The sequence below is a fragment of the Phoxinus phoxinus genome (genome assembly GCF_949152265.1).
Source record: "Phoxinus phoxinus genome assembly, chromosome: 3".
NCBI lineage: Eukaryota > Metazoa > Chordata > Actinopteri > Cypriniformes > Leuciscidae > Phoxinus > Phoxinus phoxinus.
The window spans coordinates 41,183,829-41,211,780 of record NC_136878.1 but is presented as its reverse complement, the minus strand read 5'-3'; the positions used below and the strand labels follow the sequence as shown (position 1 = coordinate 41,211,780).

The following is a 27,952-nucleotide window of genomic DNA, read 5'->3' as shown; positions in this document are numbered from 1 at the left end:
TGTCGGTTTTAGCAAAATACTGCCATCTAGTGGTAGCAGGTTTTCTCAGACAGCTGTGTGTGGATCGTGCCAGGCGAAACCGACGAAATGAAAGTCTCAAAATCCAAATGAATCAAATGAGATCGACTCATCTGTCATCTGATCCACACATGCACATCTTCTTTTTTGCATGCGCAAATTATGATACACTAATACAAAAGAAAACATTTGTATTCACAAAAATGTCTGCATTTGTACAAAATACAAATTGTTACACATTCATTCAATTTTAAATTTTGCACACGCAAGTTGAAAGACATGGATAAAACATATTTGCAACATGTATCAAGTTCATTGATAATTGTGCTTGCATGAGTTAATCATTTAGATACTAATTTCATCCCATATTACCTAAGAAGTTCAAGTAAATGCGCTAGAAATCCTCGCTCATTCAAGGATGTGCATTTATTGCATGGTCGGAGAAATAACTGACACCAGCAGGATTTCATCTGACGGTATGCGCACGTTTTTTTTTTTATTCAACACTAAAAAGTGAAATATCATATTTTCCGGATTATAAGTGACTCCGTAGTACAAGTCAAAAAATGCGTCACGAAGAGGAAAAAAACATATATAAGTTGCACTGGACTATAAATCGCATTTATTTAGAAATTTATTTCACAAAATCCAAGCCCAAGAACAGACATTTAATCTGGAAAGGACATATACCTGGGAGGCTGAATAGGCTAAATTAACATAAGCCAGCGAGTCCAACAAACAAGTTACCGGTAAGCAAGTTCACCAAGCTCCTGCGATCTCGTTCCACATCACTGAATCCAATCCAATCGGTGTCGCTTCTGAACAACTCCGCACAGTAGAGCGCCCTCTCGCGGCTGTAGACAGTAATGTTTTCTCTAGGTTTATCTCAGTCAGTATGAATTAATTTTGATATATAAGTCGCAGGACCAGCCAAACTATGAAAAAAAGTGTGACTTAAAGTAAAATTATTCTAGCTTAATCACAAATGGAAAGAACAAAAAAAGAAAAAAAAAAGAAAAAAGAAACAGCAAACAGATATTTAATCAATTATTCTTAGTGATTTGATTAAATATTTTACTTCACATAAGAAATCATTAAAAGTAGGAATTTTCTTAAGAAATCTTTGTTTGTGAAAGTAAAACTTTGCCACAAGGAAGTTAACAGTAGATTCTAAAGATTTATCTTAGAATCTACCTGGCAATTCACCTGTCACTCAAGTGGCCGCGAGCGAGCGAGAGAGCGAGAGAGAGAAAGAGAGAGAGAGAGAGAGAGAGAGAGAGAGAGAGAGAGAGGTTGCCGCTTGTAGAATACGCTTCACACTGAATTCACGCTCCTCTATCCTTTAACTTACTTTCAAGATCTGCGGTGAATTATTCATTGTTGCTTTCAGTATCACGATGGTCACAATGATATTCAAACTCACATTAACCTTCAATAAAGCACACAAACAGTACCTGATTATCATTATCGTACCTTGTATGTTGTTCCAGCCACGACGTCGCAGACAAATTGAAAATGTTACTAAAACAGATTCGTATTGCATCACCAACGCAGCTGGTTAGGACAAAAATTCTGATTGACAAGGAAAAGAAACTGTCGCGTCAGGTTAGGACACGGTGTTAGTCTGAACAACATGTGAAAATCATGTTATGAAGGCTCCACAAGGAGGAGAATTTAAAACACCTGGATCAGAGTCAAGAGGAAGAGAGAAAGCTTGAAGCAAAAGAAACCATTGTAAACTTCTACTTTTGCTAAAGGCTCTGACTGAGAGACCCCAAAATTGGTAAGGGAATTATACAGGCCCACCACAATCAGTGTGCCAGATTTGACAACTTTCCTTCAAACAGTTCTGAGGACTGCCATAGACTCCCAGCCAGAAGAATGATAAAAAAAAAAATGGCAAAAAAAACAGCAGGGACACGCAACTTCAGTGCTTGGCCCGTAACTATGACAGTAAAAGGCTTTAATTTGGTTCCCTTTATGTTGTGCAATGACATTTGAAAGTTTTATCTTTAACACAGAGGGCAGGAAGAAAGACTGCCTCATGCTATGCTTGCAGAAGCCTGTGAAGAGGCAACGTAGGGGAGAGTTCTTATCTCTGAAAGTGAGTGGGACAAATTGGAGAGTGCTCGAGCAAGTCGCACAATATCATTACAATAATGAGGGCTATTTGTTTTTGTTCTTTTTTTAACCAGTAAAAGTGGGAATTTAGTTTCCTTTAGGCAGAGAACAGAGATACAAAGGTGGACAATGAAAGCAGCTAATGATGACAGACACATGAAAAAGCTGTTTGTTCTCTGACAAAATGAGACTTCAGACAAACACACGGGACACAGATCAAACCTAAAAAACACAAGGGTCATTCTATGGGCAAATAAGAGCGACAGAGGATTCCTTAACATCTTAGAAAACCATTAAGCTGCCATCTTAAACCAGAACACTGGTTAAAACATCACACTCAGTTTATGTGGACTATGAGTAAATCAATATTCAAAATCAATTAGACCACATTCCTTTCAACAAAACCAACTAGAGAGTGTATTTGTGTGTGTCAGTGTATTCGCACGCTGTATGGTTGCAGCCACCGGGCTATAATAATGTTCAAAATCGTCCCGACTCCCCAAAATGTTTTAAAACATGTTTACAATTATCAGGAGGTGCTCGTAATGTGCTCAGCTAGGCTTATCTTACCAAATGCAAGCTGCGACCATACAAGCAAAAACAAGCTAAATTCCCAGAAAAAAAAAAGCCTGCAAACTCATAAAAGCAAAAATCGCAACCTGGTACACTCGGCTTTAGGGCTTGGATATAGTATTTATTACTAGTTGTATATAAAACAGTAGAAGTCTATGGAATGTCCCCATTTAGATAGCCAAGTAAATGTGTTTGTGTGTGTGGGGCCACTCACTTAGTAAGGGTCGACTATGGTCCACAACGTCTTCCTCCAGACCCGGGTTGAAACTGCAGCTGCTTCGATCGCCTACCAAGCTGGAAGGGCTTCCCATGTGAAAGCTGGTTAGAGTTTGACTGGTGTTACTGGACAGCAGGGGTGTTTGCACTTGGCCTCCACTCGATTCTGAGTGAAACAACTTTCACAATTAAAAACATTCTTCTAAATTTAAAATCAAAAGAAAATTCTAAATTCAAAATTTAAGCTGAAGAGGGGAGTATTTTAGGGAAATGTATATGAAGAGTCATCTTTTTAAAGCCCATTTTTGGGACATTAGTAGCACACTAATTACACAAAGGAGTTATAAAGGCAAGCTTTTGTTCAACCTCTAACAAAACAAACAAAAAACTAAAAAATATATATATTGTGCATCAAGCTGGAAAACAAAACTCTGCAAAATGTCTAGGAGGTTTGTATTACCGGAATCTCTTCTTTGATCGGTCTCGAAGGTCTTCCTGTCACTGCTGCATTCACTGAGCTCGGCATCACTGCCATCGCTTTCACTTACGTAAACTTTAGAGAGAGAAAGAGACAGAAAGACAAAATGTGAGAAAGTTAATACAAGAGAAAAACAACAAAAGTGGGTGATGAAAGATAAAAAGCATAGTGTTGCATATACACAAGGATATACAGAAGTCTGCATGAACATTAAAGGGATAGTTCAACCAAAAAATTTAAATTGTCATAAACACACATCAACCGTGTTCAACCCATATTTTTCAATCTTCGTTTGTGTTCAGCAGAAGACAAATTAAAATGTTTGGGGTAAACTATCTCTTTAAACATAGACTGAAAGACTCCACTATCCAATATCACAGGTAAGGTAAGGCTATTAAATAGGGGGTTATTATTGTTGCAATATTCCAAATAAATAGATTAATATTCACAAATAAATGTAAAGAGATTCACAAAAATGTATCGAATGCACAAATGAATAGATTAAGATCCACAAATAAATGTAAAGAGTTTCACAAAAAATTATAAAATTCACAAATAAATAAAATGAGATTTGCAAATAAATAAAACATTTACAAATGTTTTCTTATTTTCAAACACAACTCTGCCTGGCATTTATTTGTGAATCGGTTCCTGTGCATTTGTAAATCGCTGCACACATTTGTGAATCGGTTCCTGTGCATTTGTAAATCGCTGCACACATTTGTGAATCGGTTCCTGTGCATTTGTAAATCGCTGCACACATTTGTGAATCGGTTCCTGTGCATTTGTGAATCCCCTCACGCATTTGTGGATTTTGAAACACTTCTAGCGCAGACGTGCAGAGAAATCCACAAATAGGTGGACTCCACCCACCGCCTACTCAAGCCAATCAGATAACGGCCACATCGAGCTGGCCAATCGTAGCACGTTATCGCTTCAACCAATCACGTTAGGCTTTACGCTCGGGGCGGGAAGTGGGAACTGACTGATTCTTGCATCAATGAAAGGAGCACTGGAGCGCAGTAGTAGCGCTGAACTGTGTGTGTGGCAAAAACACTCTGTTTTCAAAAGATTGTTGGAGTTTAAGGCCTCTTTATATTTCCATCAGGATACACTCAGGGAATTATGATAATCCGAGATCCCGAGCATCATGAACAGTCTCTACACCGGCAAGAGGCGCGTCACAGCGCGTCAAAAGCAAATAGGCACTGTCTGTTCACTGCTGCCGCTGCAGTTTAAATCATGTAAAACTAGCATGTTTGAAATGTTAACACACATTCCCTATGTGACGTCTGCTTAGCTTTATATGCATAATCGTGCTCTTAACGGCTCTGATCGTAGCCTGCTTATTGACCAGTGCTGGTTAAATCATATCGTGATAGTGTACTGGACGCGGGGCATTCATTGATAGTAAACGGATGTCCGCACTTCTGATGTAGCGGCTACTTCACGCAATTAGGACAAATGTTTTTGCACATTCGCTTTGCCCAGTGTAGATTGCCTCGCACAGGGTAGACACGATGCATGACAGTATACGATTTTGCCTTTTAAAGCACAATCGCAGTGACAAATAGCAATAGGATATAAATAAATGTAATGTAGAATACCAAATATAAGCCCAAATGTATAAATACAAAAACATTTGTCCTAATTGCGTGAAGTAGCCGCTACATCAGAAGTGCGGACATCCGTTTACTATCAATGAATGCCGCGTCCAGTACACTATCACGATATGATTTAACCAGCACTGGTCAATAAGCAGGCTACGATCAGAGCCGTTAAGAGCACGATTATGCATATAAAGCTAAGCAGACGTCACATAGGGAATGTGTGTTAACATTTCAAACATGCTAGTTTTACATGATTTAAACTGCAGCGGCAGCAGTGAACAGACAGTGCCTATTTGCTTTTGACGCGCTGTGACGCGCCTCTTGCCGGTGTAGAGACTGTTCATGATGCTCGGGATCTCTGATTATCATAATTCCCTGAGTGTATCCTGATGGAAATATAAAGAGGCCTTAAACTCCAACAATCTTTTGAAAACAGAGTGTTTTTGCCACACACACAGTTCAGCGCTACTACTGCGCTCCAGTGCTCCTTTCATTGATGCAAGAATCAGTCAGTTCCCACTTCCCGCCCCGAGCGTAAAGCCTAACGTGATTGGTTGAAGCGATAACATGCTACGATTGGCCAGCTCGATGTGGCCGTTATCTGATTGGCTTGAGTAGGCGGTGGGTGGAGTCCACCTATTTGTGGATTTCTCTGCACGTCTGCGCTAGAAGTGTTTCAAAATCCACAAATGCGTGAGGGGATTCACAAATGCACAGGAACCGATTCACAAATGTGTGCAGCGATTTACAAATGCACAGGAACCGATTCACAAATGTGTGCAGCGATTTACAAATGCACAGGAACCGATTCACAAATAAATGCCAGGCAGAGTTGTGTTTGTAAAATAAGAAAACATTTGTAAATATTTTATTTATTTGCAAATCTCATTTATTTATTTGTGAATTTTATAATTTTTTGTGAAACTCTTTACATTTATTTGTGGATCTTAATCTATTCATTTGTGCATTCGATACATTTTTGTGAATCTCTTTACATTTATTTGTGAATATTAATCTATTTATTTGGAATATTGCAACAATAATAACCCCATAATTAAATAGCAGTCCCAAATTAGTTTTGTTAATACAATAAAGTTAGTACGTTGATATGAGCCACCAGTCATCAAAAATATAGAAAATAACAGTGAAAATAGAGGTATTTTGGGTTACGGTTACAGGATTTCCTGTTACCATGATAAATAAACAATGCTAACATGATATCTTAATGAAACATATGGACACTTATTCTGATTAATAGAATAAACATGCAAATCGTTCCTATCAAAACACACGACTTACTAGTTATGTCATTTATAGGTATTTTTGGTAATTTGGTCAAAAGTGACAACGTTACATGCTCTTAATTTAATTTATTCTTTTTATATAGTGAAGTGATACACAGTGTGCACTTGCATATTAGCATGCACGAGTAAGAGCAGAGAGCACAGTATACTAAATATACTAAACGATTATTGAATCAGGACAAAGCATTTTTCTCCAGTGACCGACCGACCAGTTTAGAAAACAATCAGTAAAACGTATCATTCTGAGACAATTCGTAAAACGGCTCACGGCAGCGTGAGAAGGTAAATTGGAAAATAAAAAGTAGAACAGAGGCATGGGTACAGAGAGACAAAAAATGAGTGTGCCTCTACAGTAACATCATTCACTTCTTCATTCCACTGTTTCTCCTTTCATTTTCTGAGCAGAGGCAGGTTAGGATACCCGGAGGAACTTCTGAGTGGCTTCAAGTGGACATGGACCTTGAGACTGTCTTGCCAAAGCCTTCATCATCCCAGCAGAACATGCTTGCCCCCGATCAGCGGCTTGAGCCCAAGCTGAAAATTAATATTTTTATCGGAGAGAGAAAAGGCAAGCTTCGGATCAGCACCGTTCTGCCTTCCAATTTGCTGCACCCCATCTGCCATGGTTTCAATCACAGAAAGGAGGATGGAGGTGCAGTGTTGTGGTGTGTGTGTGAGAGAGAGAGAGAGAGAGAGAGAGAGAGAGACATCTCCAGTCACAGACTCTCTCTCTCTCATTCTCTACACCACCCGTCTGATACCACCCACCACCTCTCCAATCTGGTATGATGAATATGGCTATGAAGCAGCAAATTCTGTCGTCATGCTGAATAATTGTTACACGCACGGGTTTGTTTGCCCCGATCTAACGTTTAAACCATCAAAATGCATGTTTGTGCATGAATTTTCATGTTTACCAACAAAAACAAGTGTGTGCGAGTCATGGGCTAAATTCATTTTACAAAAGTATTTCTAAGACAAATCTAAAAAAAAGAGATTAAAAAAGTGTGCATGACATCATGTGTAAAGCTTCAGTTGATGCTCAAGTCAAAACTGACCCGGAACAATGTCAAATGGTTGCCGGTCAAATTTTTCAAAAAAAAAATCTGAAGAAAACAATTACTTTTATTTTGAAAGTCTTAAACCATTTCCCAAGTTTCATTCTTGTACTAAAAACTATAGCAGTTTCAAATTCGCTCCCTATAGCCCGATTCACTATTCCATATATTCCATATATTCCTAACACTATAATAGTGTTCACTTTTGCCTAGTTTGTGCTCGCTGTTTAATAATAATTTCAGACTTAGCAAACTGGCAGAGTAATAATGAAAAGAGTTATCTTGAACTCTGTCATGGAAACTATCATTTTTAAAACTTAATTAAACTTAATTTAATAATCAATTAAAAGGGAATTTATACCTGTATATTATTACGCTGCACCCACATTGGACCAGCGATTATAAAAACAATGAATAACATACTTTAAATAACTGGTTCTCAACTGGTTTTGATTAAGGACACAGATTTTGCACCGGACATGAAGTGTCGAATCCAATAAGAAAATGGTTTATTGTACAATAAAAGTTAAAATTAAATTAAATTGAATTAAATTTCATTTAAGTATCTACACAACTAACTTGTAACAATTCAATGTTTTTCAACAGCAAGATTAGCTTAGCTGTTTGTTAAAAAAACACTTCCAATAAGTTATTCCAATAAGATTAGTATTACCGGTAACACTTTCCAATAATAAAAACAGGGCACAACGGGGGTGGGGCTTAAAGCACACCTTAGGGAAAATGTGTTTTTTACCATGTATGATTGCAGAAAATATATACTGTATATGGTTTCAATGAACATTGATGGATTAACAAATTTTGTGGGAAAATAAATCATTAAAGTGGTTTTGCTTAAAAATCGTATGAGATGGAGACGGAGGCCTTTTACCTCAAGTGTGGGACAGAGCAAAAGAAAGCCAGTATTGATACAAATACTTTAGGTAAAGTAATATGTTTTGCATACCATAAAAGTTAACACATTTTCAACTCAATCACAAAATGTAATATGGCTTTACGGTAGTGAAAATAATAGTATTTTATTATATGACATCATTAATATCTCATTTTTAAATATAATAGTTGTATTATAAATATGGAGAATATCTCTTAGATGGACACCTACTGTACTTAATAAATTATATGAATCATCTGAATCTAACTATGTCATGTCACCAAGAGAAAAAAAATCATCATGTCAATTATTGTGCCTTTAGCCCCAACAGCAAGGGCACTTTTTACCCCAAATATCATAATTTCAAAATCGGCTGATTTCATGAAGTAAAGTAAAGTAAAGTAGGGTTATCAATAAGTTATCAATAAGTAAAGTTCAGGTTTTATCCACAGTTCTTATCAAAAATAAATAAATTGCGGCCATTGTTTTGGTATACAAAACAGGCGTTAAAGGGTTAGTTCACCCAAAAATGAAAATAATGTCATTAATGACTCACCCTCATGTTGTTCTAAGCCCGTAAGACCTCCGTTCATCTTCGGAACACAGTTTAAGATATTTTAGATTTAGTCCGAGAGCTTTCTGTCCCTCCATTGAAAATGTATATACGGTATACTGTCCATGTCCAGAAAGGTAATAAAAACATCATCAAAGTAGTCCATGTGACATCAGTGGGTTAGTTAGAAGTTTTTAAAGCATTGAAAATACTTTTTGGTCCAAAAATAACACAAAATAAGACTTTATTCAGCATTGTATTCTCTCCCGGGTCTGTTGTCAATCTTCGTTCAGGACTCCGCAGTGACGCTGCTGACGTAAGACGCTGATGACGTGTTATCTGGTGCGCCCGAGCTTCGTTTACAGTCTGAGGGAGACGCACGCTATATTCAAGCTATTCTACATTGTTTGCGTGGATATCATTTTTTTTAATGGTGCGTAAATGTGCATGTCGCGGATGAGACACTTTTACAGCGTGCGTCTCCCTCAGTCTATAAATGAAGCTCGGGCGCACCAGATAACACGTCATCAGCGTCTTACGCCATCAGCGTAACTGTGAAGGATTGACAACAGACCCGGGAGAGAATACAATGCTGAATAAAGTCTTATTTTGTGTTATTTTTGAACCAAAAAGTATTTTCGATGCTTCAAAAACTTCTAACTAACCCACTGATGTCACATGGACTACTTTGATGATGTTTTTATTTCCTTTCTGGACATGGACAGTATACTGTATATACAGCTTCAATGGAGGGACAGAAAGCTCTCGGACTAAATCTAAAATATCTTAAACTGTGTTCCGAAGATGAGTCTTACGGGCTTAGAAAGACATGAGGGTGAGTCATTAATGACATTATTTTCATTTTTGGGTGAACTAACCCTTTAATGTCACCTACTGACAGGAACCCAGATGACTAATAATAGCCTTGCTAATGAGCTCGCGATTCACAGCTTCGTGGAAAATACTCAGAATCTGAATTGAAAACAACGTTTACAAGCAAACACATTTACAAAAAATAATGCCCATAACAGGTTTGAATATTAAAGGCTGCCTAATATTCGTTCGAATATCATAATTAAAAAAAAAATATTCTAATTATATTCTAATAACAAAGTTCAGAGTCAAAGCCCTCCAACTGTATATGGTGTTTTTAATCAGTCTGTCTGAAAACAAGTTGTTTATAAGATATCGGGTTGACACAGCAAGTGCTTATGAGGATATCACTTTACATGTCCGCCAATCTGTCATCCTGCCTCCAGAATAAACTGCAATATGGACTAAACCTTGAGGTCATGAATGAAAGGTCTGGCTACACAAGATGTGAATAACAGTAAGTGGTTTAGTGGATCACACCCTGAGGGGCTAAACCCTTCTGATGAATCAAGTATATTATACCATAATATATTCTTGCGTAACAAGACCTTTAGACTGGCCGTCCAATGTCTGGTCTCCATAGCAGCTTTCATTGGCCAAGGACCGCCCAGAGCCAGTCTGACTGACATGTAAAGCAACCAATCACAGTTCATTTTGTTCACCATCATGCTGAAAATGTAATGTAGATGTCCCTTGAATAAATTACTATGTAAAACTCTTGGACGTATTCTATAGTCAATGTCGCGAATTTGACAAACTTCATTAACTTTTGAAAATCCAGTATTTAGTTGATCCTAATAAGCACTCATTGTCTCAGATGTAAACATGACAGCTTTCTTCTTCCATGAGGGGGTTTGGCGTCATGGTGGCTTTGCTTCCAGGTGGACCGTTAAAGAACGGGACGCACATCTCCCGGAAATCGTATAGAAATCAACCAATCAGATGATGACTTCGAAACTCACAAAGTGTTTGCAATTTTGCGTGCCTTATGCATCAGAAGTTCAGCCAACAGTCTGTCGTCATGACGTCTGAGGCTGAGACTAACCATAACATAGTTGCTAACATTACATAACACCCACTAGAGTGTCATGGTCATTATTCAGATAATAGCAAAAAAAAAAAAAAAAAACACTACCGAACTATTTTGCAAACTGAAATCTGTGAAAATGTCAAAATTGAGTTCTGACTTCTTGGATATTTCATCTGAACCAACAAAAATTAAATAAAGCATAGGATTATTATCTCTACCTAGACACCATGTGTAACTAAGACACCTACAGACGATTGTAATTTCCCTCAGCCTGTTATTTACAGTTGCGTCCTGATATTCAGAAACGTTCAGTCACATTACTAGTAATGACAGCTGAGGCCAGACAACAGAATGAAGAAAAACTAACCTCTGCTAGGGGCCAGAGTACTTCAGCTGACAGTACTTCAGCAGCCAACTGAAATGTCACTAGACTTACAGTTAAAGGTCTCTGCAAATATGAAGTGATTGTTTATTTTCAGTCAAACAAGAGACGGGCATCCACAGGGCTTCAGTCATGAAGCAGATGTGTGGAGCAGATACAATTAATATTAACTTATTGAACTTATGAAACCTCTGTCTTTCTGTAACAATAAAATAGGGTTTACAGAAACCATTTGATTACGGATATATGGAAGCTTGTTTCTGCCACAGAATAAAACATTTCGGAGAAATTGCGAGATTGAAATTGTGTGTTATAAAAGGCCAATTTCCAAAACGTGTTTTCTCTGGATTATACCATTAAACATTGAATTATCCTCACTGTGTCATAAAAAGATCTTATTCTAAAGAGATCTACTAATCTTGACACACATGATCTATAAGAGTCCTCTCTTTAATATAAATATCTGTTTTATGGTATCTTGTCACATGACAACAAATTGGTTTCTGGCATATTAGTTACATGAACAGATCCTACATTGGATCATATGCGCCGTGCAAGTAAATCATACAAGTGTCCTCACGACACTGCAAAGCTTGCAGAGAAACAACCAGTGACCTTTGGCGGAGACAACAGAAATGATTGCATAGTGCTGTAAATGAAATGCCTGTTTTTAAGCCAACAATGCAATCACACTTCCCTTTGGAGACTTTAGGTGTGTCCCACACTGTGTACTTATGCACTAATCCATGGCGTTTTGTAATATAAATAGTGCTAGTAGCATATTCACACAAAAACTACACATAAAAAGAGTACACTTTAAATACCTGGATGATGCACTTCCGAAAAAAACGTTGGACACTTCACACACTCAACTGCTTTAGTTACATAGCAGAGGCTATCAGTCTCTGATGTTGAATGACAAAATAACCTTTTTAAATAATACAATTATACACTACACAGTTGTGCGCATGGTGTTTTGCTAAACATCATCAACACTGGTCACATAATGTCTGTTGTCAGCTCTATCAATAAGCTAGAATATACACCAGAAGCTTTTGTTCCACAGTGACGGGGTGTATTTACTACATGCAAACGCTCACCTTGGTACAAGCTGCTCACAGAAACAATGACCAGTTCCGAGGTTAACCTACTTGAGCCCAAGGTACAAACCGTCATGATGACCTTCTGAACTGACAGTGTATAAATGTTCTTAAAGCCAAACAATGCATCAATAACAGCTGAATAATCTGAACCTTGAATCATACAATAAATGAGAAAACTCTTAAGGTTTGAATGTTTTTCCCCCCTGTAAGGTTAAACACACTCACCCCCACATGCCCTCAGTAAGGTTTCAGGATACTGTAGAGCACTATACTCTACATGCTCAGTACTTGGCAAAAAGTGTGAAGGTGCATATTGATATTAGACACTTCTATTTCTTCTATTAAAAAAAAAAACGTACTGACCCTAAACTTTTGAATGGTAGAGCTAGTACCGGTACCTTTTTGGACGGCTGTTGTGCCATTTTTCTGAGAGGGTATAGTCTATTGTTTTAACACATGGTGTGCACCTCCAAACAGGATATAAAAAGGCACTACAGATACACATACTGTGACTGTCACAGTACTGATAAATGAGGAAGCAGAAACAAGAGGCTTCTTGTGCACTGATTTAGGGGAATTATTTACTTCTCCGATTTGGTATGATTAAATTAAATTCTAGGATCAAGATGTGCTTAAATGAAAAACATTGTGCTACTATAGTGTGTAACTTAAGTATTTACAGCCTTTAACATTTCACCACAAGACAATGGACCAAATATATGTTTACAAGCAATAATCATTTTGCTATGATGAGAAGAATTTGTTAAAAATCTAAAAGATAGTAATTCCTTACCTCCCCAAAGGCCTTACCCAATAATACCCAGCATGCGAAAATATTCTGGGCAATTTCTAGTATCATCTGAAGAATGTTTGTAATAATGATTCCTTTTAAGGTCTTTTATTTCTAAAAAGCAGAAAAATAATCTACTCCATATCTTACTTGAGCCATCTATTGCTTATTTGCAGCTTTTCACTAACATGTGATGCCTCCCAACTCTCCCAACCCTACTCTTTTTTTTAATTCTGTGTCACAAACATACACGTCATTAGAAACACACTTATGGGAAACTCTCTGAGTCCATCAATACATCATTTGTGTCTTTGTGTCTTCTCAGACAAAATGGGATTCACCGCTGTCACAGACTCCCTCGTGATCAGTAATTCTGAATAAGAGCTCATTACCCATCCGACGGGCACATTATCATCCCAAATCTGTTATGGCTGCCAGTAGCTGGATTTTCATGAAATTCCAACGAGTTGTATTTGACAAATTTACATACATTTAGCCTGATTAACCCACCAGAATTAATTCATGAGTATATATAAATGATTCTGGCAGGCAGAGTCCTGAGAGGTATCAATGTTGATGAAGATAAAATTGTGCTTAAGCTGTGCTTATGGTTTATGGCAGATAAGATGCACTGTAAGGTGCTTCTATTGCCAGGGTAGTTATTGGAAAATTATTTGTCAAATCAAGTAACCTTTATGTGTATAGTGCTTTATATGACAGATTGCTTCAAAGCAGCTTTTTTTTTACCTTTAAGACTGACTTAAAAAGGTAATGAACAGTTGCATGGGCAAAATCGAGAATATGACGAGAAAAAAACAAGAATGCTTGTGCATTCGGTCCTTTTTAGGGTTGCATCTTGTGACATCATGTCCTGTTTTTGGTCCGTGTTGTGTTCATATTTCCTTCGAACCACATCACAGTTTGTTTGGAAGCGGAGCGAACTCGTCTTTTCAGGGGTCTCGGTTCACTTGTTTGCTGCACACCAGGGTTCAGATGGCATCGTTCACATTAACAGAGCAATCACTTCAGGGTTCGTTTTAATCAAACCAAACAAGCCAAGTGTGAACACACCATAAAATGGATGACTTTGAATCCTGTAAAACAACTTTACCAAGCAGAAGCTTAATTAATGAAATCACTGTATAAATCTGAAAGCAGCTGAGCAGAACGTTTAGATAATCATCATTCTTCTTTCTGTCGTGTCTCCAAGAGCATCTGGGACGGGAAGAGCTTCACCTGCATGTCCAATCACATCAGAGTGAGTGAAACTGTACCCAGTCTAAACATCAGCGGAACAGAAAGATATTCAGTCGAAAGTGCATCTATATCGCTCCGTTATATTTGTTGAGATGTGATGATTTTGACCTGTCAACATTAAAAGATGTTCCAGATTAAACACAAGTTAAGCTTTATCGACAGCATCTGCAGAAAGCTGACGGATCGGCAGGAGGCTTAACTGCAGAAATCTAAAGCTTGCATTTTGTTAAAGCACTTCTTAATTTCAATCCAATGTTTTCCCTTGCTCTTACAAACTGAGGGATGAGTGAGAATCATATTGAGGGAATTTACTTTACAATAAGCCAGAGATGACGACTTTTATTAAACCTGTAACATTTCTTTAAATACATTTTTCTCTGTCTCTGCAATGTTTTGTAATACTCTCTGATTGTAATACTCAGAGTTTTTCAACTACTGGCTTCAAAAGACTAGAGCAAACATGCTCCGTTTAATCAGATTTCAACTAGATCAACACAGATTTAGTATTATTATATCAACATTATTGCGCTTGTTCACAAAAAAGCCTTAGAAACATTTACTCTCAGCTTGCTGAGTAAATACACACACAAAATAAGACAGAAGGCGTATAAAATGTCCTGAAATAACTGCACAAATTCAGGTTTTGTTTTTGTCTTTTTCATTATTTCAAATAATGTTTTCCTATATATAATATATAGTCAACATATATGTGCTGCAGATTTAACCCTTCTCTTCTGTGGATCTTCTGCAGATCAATTTGATCTACACACAGGGTACACAAATTGACGCCACAAGCCTAAGAGTGGCAGTAAAGCATTTTATATGGACATTTTCAAATCATATCTGTGGAAGATATTTTAGATTGAAAACCTGAGAAATAAGGATAAATTCCCAAGAATGTGCTGGTCACTCTTTTTCATGAGATTACATTCAACAGGGACCAAATCCTTCACGTAAAAAAAAAAAAAGCGCACCATAAAATGGTTCATATGACGCATTCACTATTACTTTCTAGTGTTTCTGATCCATGTTACAGTTTGCGTGATTCATAGAAGATATTCCCCTCTAATTAGATGTTATAACATCTCAGTGAGTTGAATTCGAGATCTGCATAATTCAGATTAGTGAACGAATCCTTCTAACCAGTTTTGTGCACTGGATCCGCTGATTCATTGAGAAAGAAAGAAAAGCCTGACTCAAAATAATGATGTGTCCACTGCTTCTCTCACAAACGCAGTAGGGTAGATGTAAAGATTTTCAGAATAACAACTTACATTTTACACAAAGTTTCACACAAAGCATTATGACTTCAGAAAACTGGAATCCACATGACTCTGAAAATCTGAACATTTTAAAACACTAGGCATCATCCACAGACAAAAATGGGGATCATACACTAATTGATTGAGGATCACACATCACAAAACTTTTAATCTATCAACTGCTACAAAATCTGCAGAATGGCTCTGACTTTCTGCAAATAGCAACAACATCAGAAAAAAAATGATGTAGAGTCCTCCAGCATTACAGAATCAAGTGCATGATTCTTACAGACCACTTTTGGTGCTTTTGTGACCTTTTTGAAGCTTAAAAAGTCTAATCCTAGCTCAATGTAATTACCATAAAGAGAAAGGCCAGCACTAAATCGAGCATGTAAAGCACTGCAGTCTTCAAAATTCTCCTTTAGGCCGTGTGGTTTTCAGTCAGCTGAAAACGGCAGGCGCTCTTCTGAAAACACCTGCGGGCGGTTGAGAGCTTCAGCAGCACAGCGCTTTTCTGTTGTTGTTTTTTCCCCCAGTTTGGTATATGATACAGAATATCCACATGAGTCTTACTAGTATCTGATTTTGCAAATAGTTTGTTTCTGGATATAAAAATGCTGGCAATATATGAAGTAATTGTCTGGTTCATGTTTTAAACAATTTTGTTGTCATTTGTTATACAAGCAGAATGCAGGGCTGCCAACTCTCACGCAATTGGTCCTTTTCACACGCTCTCACGCCACATCCATTTTCTCACGCAGAAAAAAAATCGCGAAGCAAAGAGGACACTGAGAACGACAGACAAGACAGAGCAGGTTACTTTTGATATAAAACAAATTATCAGCTCTCAGATTCTGTCAATTTTATTACGCAATTCAAACAATAAATACCGTTTTGGCGCTTGTAAATGTGACGTGACAGATCTCTGTAGTGCCTCAGTTCAAGCGGCACGTGAACTGATCAACTCGAACTCATATAACGTTGTAATTTTTAACCTTTAATAAAAATAGCCTAGGGCTCTCTATGTTTACAGCATTAGTGATTTATTTTTTAACATGCATCTACTGTAACTAATAATTATCAAAATGAATCGATATTGAATCAAGATGTCAAGCAATAATAAATACAGTAACCTGCCAGTAATTGTAACCATGCAGCTAAACATTGTAACATGTTGTCAGTAAACTTAATAAAAATAAGTTACCAAATGTTTTGACGATCACAACTTATTGTGATGCAAGTTTTTTTTTCCCCCACATACCCAATTACTGTGATTGGATGGCAGATCAAACAACAATGAAAGAGTTGAGCGCTGCATTTTACTTAAAGTTGAACATTGTTTAACTCTCTACGACCAGAAAAAAACAAAAACGGTAGCAGTTCAAACTAATATCACGTAATTTACATCTCTTCGAGGATTGGTTGATATACCAACGGAGGCTAGCCTCCTCTGCCAAGTTACTTTTCTCAACACTCCTATTTGCTGAAAGTGAACCACTTAATAGTGATTGGCTCTTTTTTTTTTTTTTTTGGCTCTGGATTTGCCTCCCCCTCACTTTCTCCATCCCCTCGGACTGAGTTTCGCAGATTCTGCTCATTCGGGGACAGAAAAAAAACATGAATTTTTTCTGGGACATGAAAAAATTAACCATTTTCACCACAAAATTTTGGTAGTCTGTGCCTCCCTTGCCTCACCTGACGAGCCACCACTGAACTCAAGAACCATAGCCAAATATGATTCTTGAGAAGAACAAAATTCTTTGTTGAGCCTACAGTAAAATGCAGCAAAAACCTCAGAAGAGGAACCTGTTATCGAAGGGTCAGGAAGGGGAAGTTACTAAATCAACTTGCACTTTGATCATGCTTCATTCAGCAACTGCCTCTGATATACTCATGCATTATAGCAGCAGATGGTATGGATGGCATTACTCTATGTTAGTCCCACCACAAGCCATTCAGACCTCATTTATTCAATCATCCTTAAAGGATGCAGTCAGAAAAGGTGTCCACCCCATGACACTAATGCACCTCATACACCTCTCACTCTCAAGCACATGTGGATGGTACCAAGCCACATTTGTTACTCTAAGGCTGGTTTAACAAAAAAGGAAAAGAAAAATCTTACGTCAACTGCATATGAATTACAGTCTAGGGACATATGAACAGATGTGCTCCTGCCAATATAAACCATTCCATCGATACATCTTTGTAAAGCTATAAAGAAACCCCATATGTGGAATTGATGAACGTTCCTGAACATCTTATTTGCATGTCAGAGATAATCAAATGCATGAGAAAGCGTGTGACTGTAAACTCTGATGGCCCACAAGCTTTATTATAGGTAATAAAATGATGATATATTGGTCCTCCGTGTGTCTTTACTGTGAGATGCCACAGCGCTTGCGGGCCGTTGGTTCATATGCTGTAGAACTGCCTAATTCTTCTGATAAAGTAAGCTTATCACACACTGCAGATGGGTCCATTTAATTCATGCCATGGAGAGTTTATTTTTACATATATTTCACTTTTCATCCTCTCTTAAATGCATTTCTGCAAGGTTAAGCAGAACTGTGCCTGGAAGCTATAAAGCGTTTCAGCCTGAAATGGATGTGAGAGTGAATGTTTATTTGGAGAAGGGTTAAATGGGTTCACCTTAAGATTGGCGGAGCTAATTCATAGCACCACTGGTAGAGAATGGGTTGTCCCATCTGAAGTGCAGAAATGACTAAGGGGTGTATTAATAAGCCAACTGACCTTTAGATCCATAGCCTCACTAGTATATTTAGATGCCTGCTACAATTGCCTAATTACAGACAAAATCCAATAAAGTCTTCTGCATAATAGCAAAGTAGATCTAATGTTTTTGTATTTTAAACCCATGTAAAGGTTAAACCCTAACCCTATTGCTCAAAATAATTAAGTGGTTTGATTAGGACAAACTTAAATAAAACTAATTAGTTCAGTCAAATTAACGTTTATGAGTATTTAGCACTTTCTTTTTCTTTCAAGTTCATAAAACTGATAGATTTAAAGCTACACTGTGTAGGAATTTCTCCCATCTAGCAGTGAAATTGTATATGACTACCAACTGAATATTACTTTCTGCCCCTCCCATTCCGAGGGCGTTTTAACTCCTACGGTGGCCGTATTATTTCAAATCTGCCGGCAGTCGCGAGTAATCTCCCCCTCTCATTCGTCACGGTGACACTGAGCGTAAAAACGCGAAAGGCGAAGCTTGAATTTCCAGGTACGTCCCTCTTTGGCCAATGTATTTTCAAGATGGACGCGCAACATGGCTTCCACCATTCGATTGACTAACTCGTATGTATTATGCTTTTGTTAATGAGTTTAAAGGCAAGTGCACACTACAGGATTTTAAAACGTCGGGCTGAACTGTGCAGTTCACACTACATGACTTGCTCTCTGTGAAATCAGGAGTGTTCAAGTTGTTGAGCTGTTCACACCACACGACACAACGTGATTGATCCGCAACAGGAGGTAACTCACTACACGAGGTGACAACAACTCTGTCAGCCAACGATTCTATCTTGTCTAAAAAAAACACGTTTTATCACGAAGAAATCACGCGATAAAACGAACCGGAAATGACGCAATACAGCACGCGCGCCACTACCCAGCGAAGAAGAACACAAGTACACAACACGCGAGTCTTTTGTTTGAATATGGACGTCAGACAGAAATTAGTGCTGCAAACTGTTTGCGCGATGATTTGCTCTGGAAAATAAATAAATAATTCCCATAGACAGTATATAAACGGTATTTTCCCAGTGACCTCAACCCATGTCTTGCTCTGATTGGCTGTAGCTCATGGCATCACATGTGGTTGAGTCGTGCGACAGCTCCAGATATCTAGCATGCCAGATATTTTTCTGGGCTCGGCGACGCGTCCGCGAGGCGTCTGCGAGCGTCTTTGATGCGTTGTTGGCTCTTTCATACTAACAGATTGGCCAGCGTTCATCGGCCGCTAATCCCCCGCGATTTGCACGCGATAACAACCTGACCTGTCGGCGAGCTCAACGATTTGCAAACCGGGCTTAAATCGGGCTTAAAATCCTGTAGTGTGAACTAGGCATAACTTGTATTGGACACAGTATATTCCTTTAAGTCCTCTTTTTTCCCCTTTTGCCATTTAATCAATATTTTGTTTAGATCTTTGCCTTTAATTTAAGGGAAAGTGAAGACCAGACAAAGAAGTAATGTGAAAAATAGGGGGGATGGGATATGACAGAGATCGGATTTGATCCTTTAACAGTCTTTTATGGCCTGAGTACAAGTTCAGTCTTTAAAGCTCTGTGCATTCCATTTAGCATAGCATATAATAATTAGCATCTAACCTTTGCTTTGAGCCCATGTGTAGCTGATTGGTGCACTCCTGGCCACTGGCAGCTGCTCTCCTCTTTCTATTACTGACTTCCTGTTATCTAGAATTGAATCCTTAATGGGACGAATATGCTTCGGCAGGGCTTTGTAGAACCAGGCTCCAGAACGTTTCCACACCTTTGAAGAGCAGGGAAAGGAAAACAAATTAAGCACAGCTCATTGTGGAGTGATTTAGAGCAGGTACTCAAAGGAACAAAGTAACCTCACGTGGCCAAAGAAATGGAGTTATGACAGAATGCTCATCTGGAGAGAATCGAGCACTGCTTTTAAACTTTATCTTACAATTAACCCAAAACATTACAGCTGTCTGTCCAGCTAGCCAGCATACTCTCAAAATCTGTGTAATGTTTTTAATGTTAAAATACGGTTAAAAATCTCCTATCCCTCCTATATTATATTATATTATATTATATTATATGGGTGGCACCAAAATGAAAATTCTGAGCTGAAGCCGAAAATTCTGGATGCACTTGGCCAAAAACCAAAACTGCTTCTTAAAATGTATTTATTTATTTATTATTTTAAATTAGCTTTTTTCGTATAACTATATTAATATTAGACTTTTTAATGAAATGAAATTATTTTAAATGATACTAAATTTAAAAACACAAGCCAATAATATAAAATAACCACACTTTTATTGAAAGTAACACTAAAATTGGACAGAAAAATTCTTTATTCAGTTCTATGCAACAGAATCAGATTTAACAGATTTATTTTTTGACTAATTATCCAAATAATAGTGCCATTTCGCACGGCTACGAGTGTGATATTGCGGTTATACAAAGTTTGACGGCACAAGTGAGTAAATGTATAAGAAACATAAGAGTGTCTTTAAAAGAAACCTTTTGTGCAGAACTACTTCCTTTCCGAACGAATGAGCGTTCAGTCACTTCAGTGAAGCTTACTGTATTATGTAGAGTAGAGTATTATGAGAGACAGAGATCAACTAAAGGCCATTTAACACCAAGAACGATAACTTAAAGATAACTATATTAGTGTCCACACCAGAGGACAATATTGTTCTGTTTATTCTAAGCGTGCGCTTGTCTGTCACTTTAAATGCTCGAGCTCGTTAGAGCAAGATGGATTCTGATTGGCTGTCAATATTTTAACCTTTCATCAGTTTGATAAAATCGTTCTGAAAGTGATTCCAATGATATTGTTTCTCTGTGCAGTAATCGTTATAACTCTGGTGTGGACTCTGCTATTGTTTCCTAATTTATTTAGAACTATATCTTTATTGTTATCTTTATAGTTATCGTCCTTGGTGTGAACAGGCCTTAAGCGAGTGCATTACTTTCATCAAGCTGATATTCTTCAGGTCAATCATAATCACAAAATCAGTTTGAATGTCCGCTGAGGAAAACTATATCTTTGTCTTTGTTCTTTTAACAGTTAAGAGGATTTCTATATATATATATATATATATATATATATATATATATATTTTTTTTTTTTTTTATTATTTTTTTTTTATGTCCTTGTTATTTTAATCCCCTTAATATAATGTCCTTGTTCACAACCTTGTTTCAGTCTCTTTCAATATTAAAATCTTTGCTACTGACTCATAAAGACAGCCTTTGCTGCCATCTAAAAGGCGCAATAATGTAATTTTCACTAAAGTCAAAATCACAATCACTAACGAACCCTTTCTCAATATCACATACGGCATGTTATTTATATAAAATAATATTGAAAAAAAAAATGTATAAACAATATCAGCCATTATAAAAATACAACACAAGCAAACAGTTCAGTCAAAAGTACAAAAGCAGAAATTATTAATCCTTCCCCTTAGCCAAATCGATTTGCTCTGTAACAAGTAATAGATTATTAATAGACCATAGATTGCTCATTTGATATACCCAAAATTAATTATACCTCATGTTTCAACACTATCTATCTACATACTGTAAGAGCCAGAGGCAAATCCCAGAAGGACTGTCCGAGATCAAGCTGTTCTCGGCAGGTACATGAGCGCTGAACTCTTATGTTTTGTTATGTTATGTTGTTATATGCTATGTTGTTATATGTTATGTTGTGTTGTTATGTTATTATATGTTATGTAAAATTAAATCTTTAACAAAATAATAAAAATAACAAATTAATAAAAAAAGCACTAATAATTAGTAAATGTAAACTGATAATATAAAAATCAAAGCCAATTTAAATACTATAATAATATAGAAATAATATTAAAATAACACACTGCCTTTAGAACCCTGAAAAAACTGCTAAAGGCACCATTTCATTTGTTCTATTGTTTTTCTTCTACTGCAATTTTTCTTTGTTCTTTATTTTATTACGGACTACTGTTTTTAATAATTACTTGAAAAACTTTAAGCTATGTTCAGTTATATATATATATATGAGAAATATGTTAAGGCTACATGGCATTGTTTTAATGCCGCTGCAACATGAATTGTTACATGTATTAATTTCTGTGGTTTTAAATACAGGTAATGTTAACAACTACTGGAATTTTGGACGGTCACAACACCACCAACCAGAACAGTAGCAGACGGAGTGGGTGGAGTATATTTGAAATATATTTCACTATCTTTGTTATATGGCATTTCCATTTGGTACTTTAATGAATGTCTACTCCATATGGATGAAAAGTGGTTATGCTCATTCATGTTCATTTCAAACCAAAGAACCCAACAGAGAAGTAACTGCAGGGCCAACATTTTCAAGGCAGTGGCACTTAATCAGTTGACACACACCGACAATTCAAACAGTCCTTTCAAAACACATGACCCCTCAGAAACAAACACTGCAATGCTCTAGAGGTGTTCTGAGCACATACAGTCTATAGTGCAAGTCTCTCTCACAGTGATATAACTGATAGACTGATGTGCGGCAGGCCAGGCCCTGTTGTAGCCAGGAAGACGATTAAGAAGTGATGGACAGCAGGCTCTGAAATGTCAGGACTGACAGCAGCTGCTGGAGTCTTTGGCAAACACCATCTCCCAGCTGTACCTGCTCAGTTACAACTCCATTTGCACAACCACTGACCAGACGAAATCATGTAAATCTAGCTTGCAGGGTCAATCAATCATCTAAGAATATATAGCCTTGCTTGGTTTGCATTGGTCTTCACCTATGGCAGTTTTTGATGTGTGTAACAATCATGCAAAGAAAATAAATGTTAAATATTCTTTGAGCGTAGATGAAAGTTTTGTGTTTAGTGCAGAACCGTTTTGTATTCCCTAAGGTACCAATTTGTGCTAGCCAACAAGAGGAAAAAGTACATTTTAAACTACTACTGCAATCAGTTCATTCACAGTGAAAAAAAGAAGAAGCTTACAATGGTGTGAACAGTCATTTTCACAAAACTGAGTTTTATCAGTGGGAGATAACATGTAATTTAGAAAACAATTCACTTTGAACGACACAAAAACTGCCTGGAATGTCTATTTATGCCCTCTTATAAAGTGTATAGCCCACTAGTTTTTATAGTAGCCTACATAAGCATAATCACATTGCTATGCTATCAGTGTGTAGGGTGTTTCTGGGTGAAAAAATATACAGTAGTCAACATTTGAAGCGAAACAAAACCATTATACATGAATTTTGAACAATACCTGTTCTTGTCTTAGAACAACTTTGATTTACTTTTTTGACTACTGTACATTGATACTTGAACCACTCTAAAAATAAGCAGTTATTTAAAAGCTACTGTTGTGTTTGTGTAGGACTCAATAATCACACCGTGTAGCTTCGTTCATATCTCGTTTACTTAACTGCCGCAAAAACCCACATTCTCCGACCTTTGCCGTAAATCAATGCAATAAGCCTTAAAGGCACATTAACCATGTCACTCACAGTGCATAACATAACTGAGTCCAACAGGACACATTACTGAACATTTTCAGACATAACATTTTTCCCCCCACCCTCCTGGAAACTGAAACATAACACTTAGCCCACATTCCCCAGTGTCACTATCACCCTGTTACATAATCCCCATGGCAGACGGGCGGAACTCTCATTCTCTGAGGGCGTGCTGGCCGTGAAACTGCGTCCGGCGGTGCCGGTGTATTACCCCCCACCCGGTTAGCTCTTGGCCTAGGCTGCCAACCTAGAGCCGCTGCTGGGGACAGAGGTGATGCAGGTGCTGCGACTCTGTGCAGGCGGTTTGAGTGCCAACGTGTCCCATTCTCCAGTCTGTAAGTGGCCGGCCCCAACTGCTTAGTCACCCGCAAGGGCTCTGACCAGTATGACTGCAGCTTATTTTGGTGGTGGAGGTATTTGACCCTGACCCAAACCCCTGGAGAAAGTGAGGGGGTCTGCACTCTGTGCGTGGCATCAAACCTTTTTTTCATCCGAGCCTGAGAACCTTTCACCTGAGCTCTGGCTTTCTGGAGCCCTGGGCTCCCACGTGCAGGAGCCGGCTCAGCTCTCAAGCAGTCCAGTGGTTGCTTTAGTTCGCACCCAATCATGAGCAATGCAGGTGACACTCCTGTGGTGGAATGCTTGGATGCCCGGATGGTCAGGAGAGTTTGGTTGAGTGCGTCGCTGAAGATTTTCCCTTCCTCCAGACAGGCTCGGATTCCATTTTTGAGAGTTTTATTCAGTCTTTCCACCCCCCCATTACTCTCTGGGTGATACACTGCCGTCTTGATGTGCTTGATGGACCGTACCGTGAGAAACTCTGTGAACTCCGCAGACACAAATTGAGGCCCATTATCTGTTGTGACGACACTGGGGAGGCCCCAGCGCCCAAACAGGTTGTCCAAGCGGTCGATGATGGAGTGTGCAGTGATGGAGCTCAGTTGAAAAACCTCTGGCCACTTCGAATGAAGGTCGTGCACAACCAGCAGGTAGCGAGCGTGAGCCGGTGCCCCGTGAAGTTCTCCACAGAGGTCAACCTGAATATGTTCCCAGGGTGAAGATGGCCAAGGGGTCGGGGTGAGAGGGGCTGTGGCAGGCTGACCAGTTTTCCCACTCAAAAGGCAGCAAGCGCAGTTACGTACCAGCTCCTCAACATCAGAGTCTATGTGGGGCCACCACACTGTGTCACGGCAGCGCTGCTTCACCTTGACCACCCCCAGGTGCCCCTCATGTGCCATGTGTAGCACTCTGGACCTGAGAATCTCTGGAATGACTGCACGGTGGCCACGGGCCAGACACACCGCCCCCCCAGCAGGAGAGCTCGTTGCGGAAGCGGTAATAGGGGAGGAGCCTGTCATCCACTTTGGCAGGCCAGCCGTCCTGGATGTAGATACGGAGAGTTGTGAGGACCTCATCAGCCGCTGAGGCCTGCTGTAGCTCCGCCAGAGTGACTACTGAACTGAGCGGCCCGTGCAGGATGTGGACCCAGTCTTCATCGCTCACTGTGTCTGATGTCACACCACCCGCCTCCTTCGTCACCGACACAGCTCTAGACAAAAGGTCGGCCACCGTGTTGGCCCGCCCAGGCATAAACTCCAGACTGAAGTTATACTGGTTAAGCCTGTCAGCCCACCTCAGCAGTCTCATGGGCCTGTGCCCTGAGCCTTGAGTCGCCAGCAGTGCCGTCAGCGCATGGTGGTCTGTCCGGATGGTAAAAGGCCTCCCATATAGGTAAACATGCCAGCGTTCGCACGCCCACAGGTAGGCCAGGGCTTCCCTCTCCCCCACCGAATACTTCTGCTCTGCTGGAGTAAGTGCCCGAGAGGCGAAAGCCACAGGGCGTTCCACCCCCTCTTGAGTCTGGGAGAGCACAGCGCCTAGCGCCACCCCGGAGGCGTCGCAGGTGACCATGGTGGGCGCAGTCAGACTGAAATGGGTCAATGTGGGAGGGGACGTGAGCTGCCGTTTGATGATGCACACGGCTTCGTGGCAGGCTGGGGTCCAGTCCCACTTAATATCCTTCCTGAGCAGCCGGCGCAGGGGGGCCGTTGAGTCAGAGTAGTGTGGCATGAATCTAAGGTAATAGGCGGCCATCCCCAGGAAGGAAGACAGCTGGGATGGCGATTGCGGGTCCGGCAGGGACAGAATGGCCTCAGTGTGGGACATAATCGGGGCGATGCCTTCCTTTGAGAGTCGGAAGCCCAGGAATTCGACCTCCTCAACCCCGAACATGCATTTCTCAGAGTTCAGTGTGATCCCATGCTGTTCGAAACGCTGAAAGACCTGCTCCAGGCGATCGTCATGCAGTGCGGTGGAGGGCGCATGCACCACCACGTCATCTAGGTAGATGGAGACACCCTGGATACCAGCCAATATGAGTGACATTATCTTCTGAAAACAGCTCGGGGCTGATGAAAGTCCAAATGCCATGCGTTTAAATCTGAAAACCCCCACGTGCGTGACAAACGCTGTAAGGTCCATGCTGGCCGGAGCCAGAGGGACCTGCAGGTAGCCGTTACGTAAGTCCATCTTACTGAAAATATTGGAGCCGTGGAAATGGCTAGTGAGCTCCTCAGCCGTAGGCAGGGGGTACTTATCAGGGATGATGGCTTTGTTCACATCTGTGAGGTCGACACAGAGTCGCAGTCCGCCCCCCCCTTTTCTTGGCTATCACCAGGTTAGACACCCACGGCGAGGCGTCGACGGGCTCTATGACATCCGCCTCCACCAGGCGATGCAGCTCGGCCTCCACCGCATCCCGGAGAGCCAGGGGAATGCGCCGTAGGGGCTGGATTACAGGGTGGACTGACAGGTCAACAGTAGGCTGGTGTACAAATCCAGTCATGCGGCCCAGCCCATTGAACAGTTGTGGGTAGCGGTCAGGCCAGGAGGCGGCGACCTGCAGGACATGCAGGCCCCTAGCATCCCTCACAGTAAAACCCAGGGCAATGAACAAGTCTAGGCCCATAATGTTAGCTCCCTTCCGGGTGATACAAAACTTGGTGGCAGGTGCACATTGTTGGTCATATCTGACGGGGAGGCAGGCCACACCCAGAGTAGAGATGGGGAAATGGCCATAGCCTAACAGGGGTTTAGCCGCTGCTTCCAGAGGCACGCGACTGAAGAAGCGGTCATATGTGCATTTGTTCAGGATTGACACTTTAGCCCCTGTGTCCACGAGGAGTGGAATGAGAGCTGTGCCCACACGGCATGTGCAGAGCTTGAACGAAGGCTGTGAGGTCTGTACAGTGTTTATGGGGACAGCAGCAGTATCATGGAAAACAGGAGAGGAGCGACAGCAGCGTGCAAAATGGTTCAACTTGTTGCAGTTACGACAACGTTTTCCCTGGGCAGGGCATGATTGATCTCTGGTTGCATGTCTAGGGGAGCCACAGTTGCTACAGCTCTTGTGCCCCCTGTCCACTCTCTGTACGTCAAAACTGTCACTCACCCTGTCAGCCACCTCTGTGTGCTGAACTAACGGTGGTGATGACGTCACCGGCTCATGCACAGCGCGGCCGAACTTGCGCGCCTCCATTAGGGCCGTTTCCAACTGCTTTCCAATTACTAAAGCGTCCGCTAGTGTCGTGGAGTCTGGCTCTAGTAAAAGTCTCTCCCTCAGTTGGTTACATGACGTTTTCTCTATTAACTGGTCAACTATAAGTCCATCCTCCAAAGTCCCGAACTCACAAAATCTAGCCAGCTCACGTAATGCTGATATATATTGTGCGACGGTCTCACCCGGCTTTTGGGTCCACTGACGAAACTCAAAACGGTGCATCCACCTGCTTCTTCCGGAGCTGAAGTGAGCCTTCAAGGCGGTCGTCGCTGTGACGTACTTATCATCCGATAAGGTGAGCGTGGCAAATATTCGCTGACCCTCCTGCCCGAGACAATGGCGCAGGAGCGCGCACTTCCTCGCCTCAGCTAGGTCCGAGTGTCCCAAAGCAAGCAAATAATCCTCAAACGACGTCAGCCAGCGATCCCAGGGGACAGCTGGATCACCGGGAACAGGTAGGAAAGGTGGCGGTGGTGGTAAGACCAGTTCAGACATCCTCGTTCGCCAAATGTTGTGTTTGTGTAGGACTCAATAATCACACCGTGTAGCTTCGTTCATATCTCGTTTACTTAACTGCCGCAAAAACCCACATTCTCCGACCTTTTCCGTAAATCAATGCAATAAGCCTTAAA

General features: G+C 40.0%; 1 protein-coding gene across 3 annotated transcripts in view; it reads right to left on the bottom strand.

The window, feature by feature from the left end:
- Positions 1-27,952, bottom strand: part of doc2b (double C2-like domains, beta) — a 256,275-nt gene that overhangs the window by 182,548 nt on the left and 45,775 nt on the right. For all 3 annotated transcript variants that reach the window (XM_079608666.1, XM_079608667.1, XM_079608668.1), the window contains exons 6-8: positions 19,876-20,038; positions 3,389-3,481; positions 2,927-3,094 (exon numbers count right to left, since the gene is read on the bottom strand). In XM_079608666.1, the coding sequence (XP_079464792.1) occupies positions 2,927-3,094; positions 3,389-3,481; positions 19,876-20,038 (424 nt within the window). The remainder of the gene's footprint in view (positions 1-2,926; positions 3,095-3,388; positions 3,482-19,875; positions 20,039-27,952) is intronic.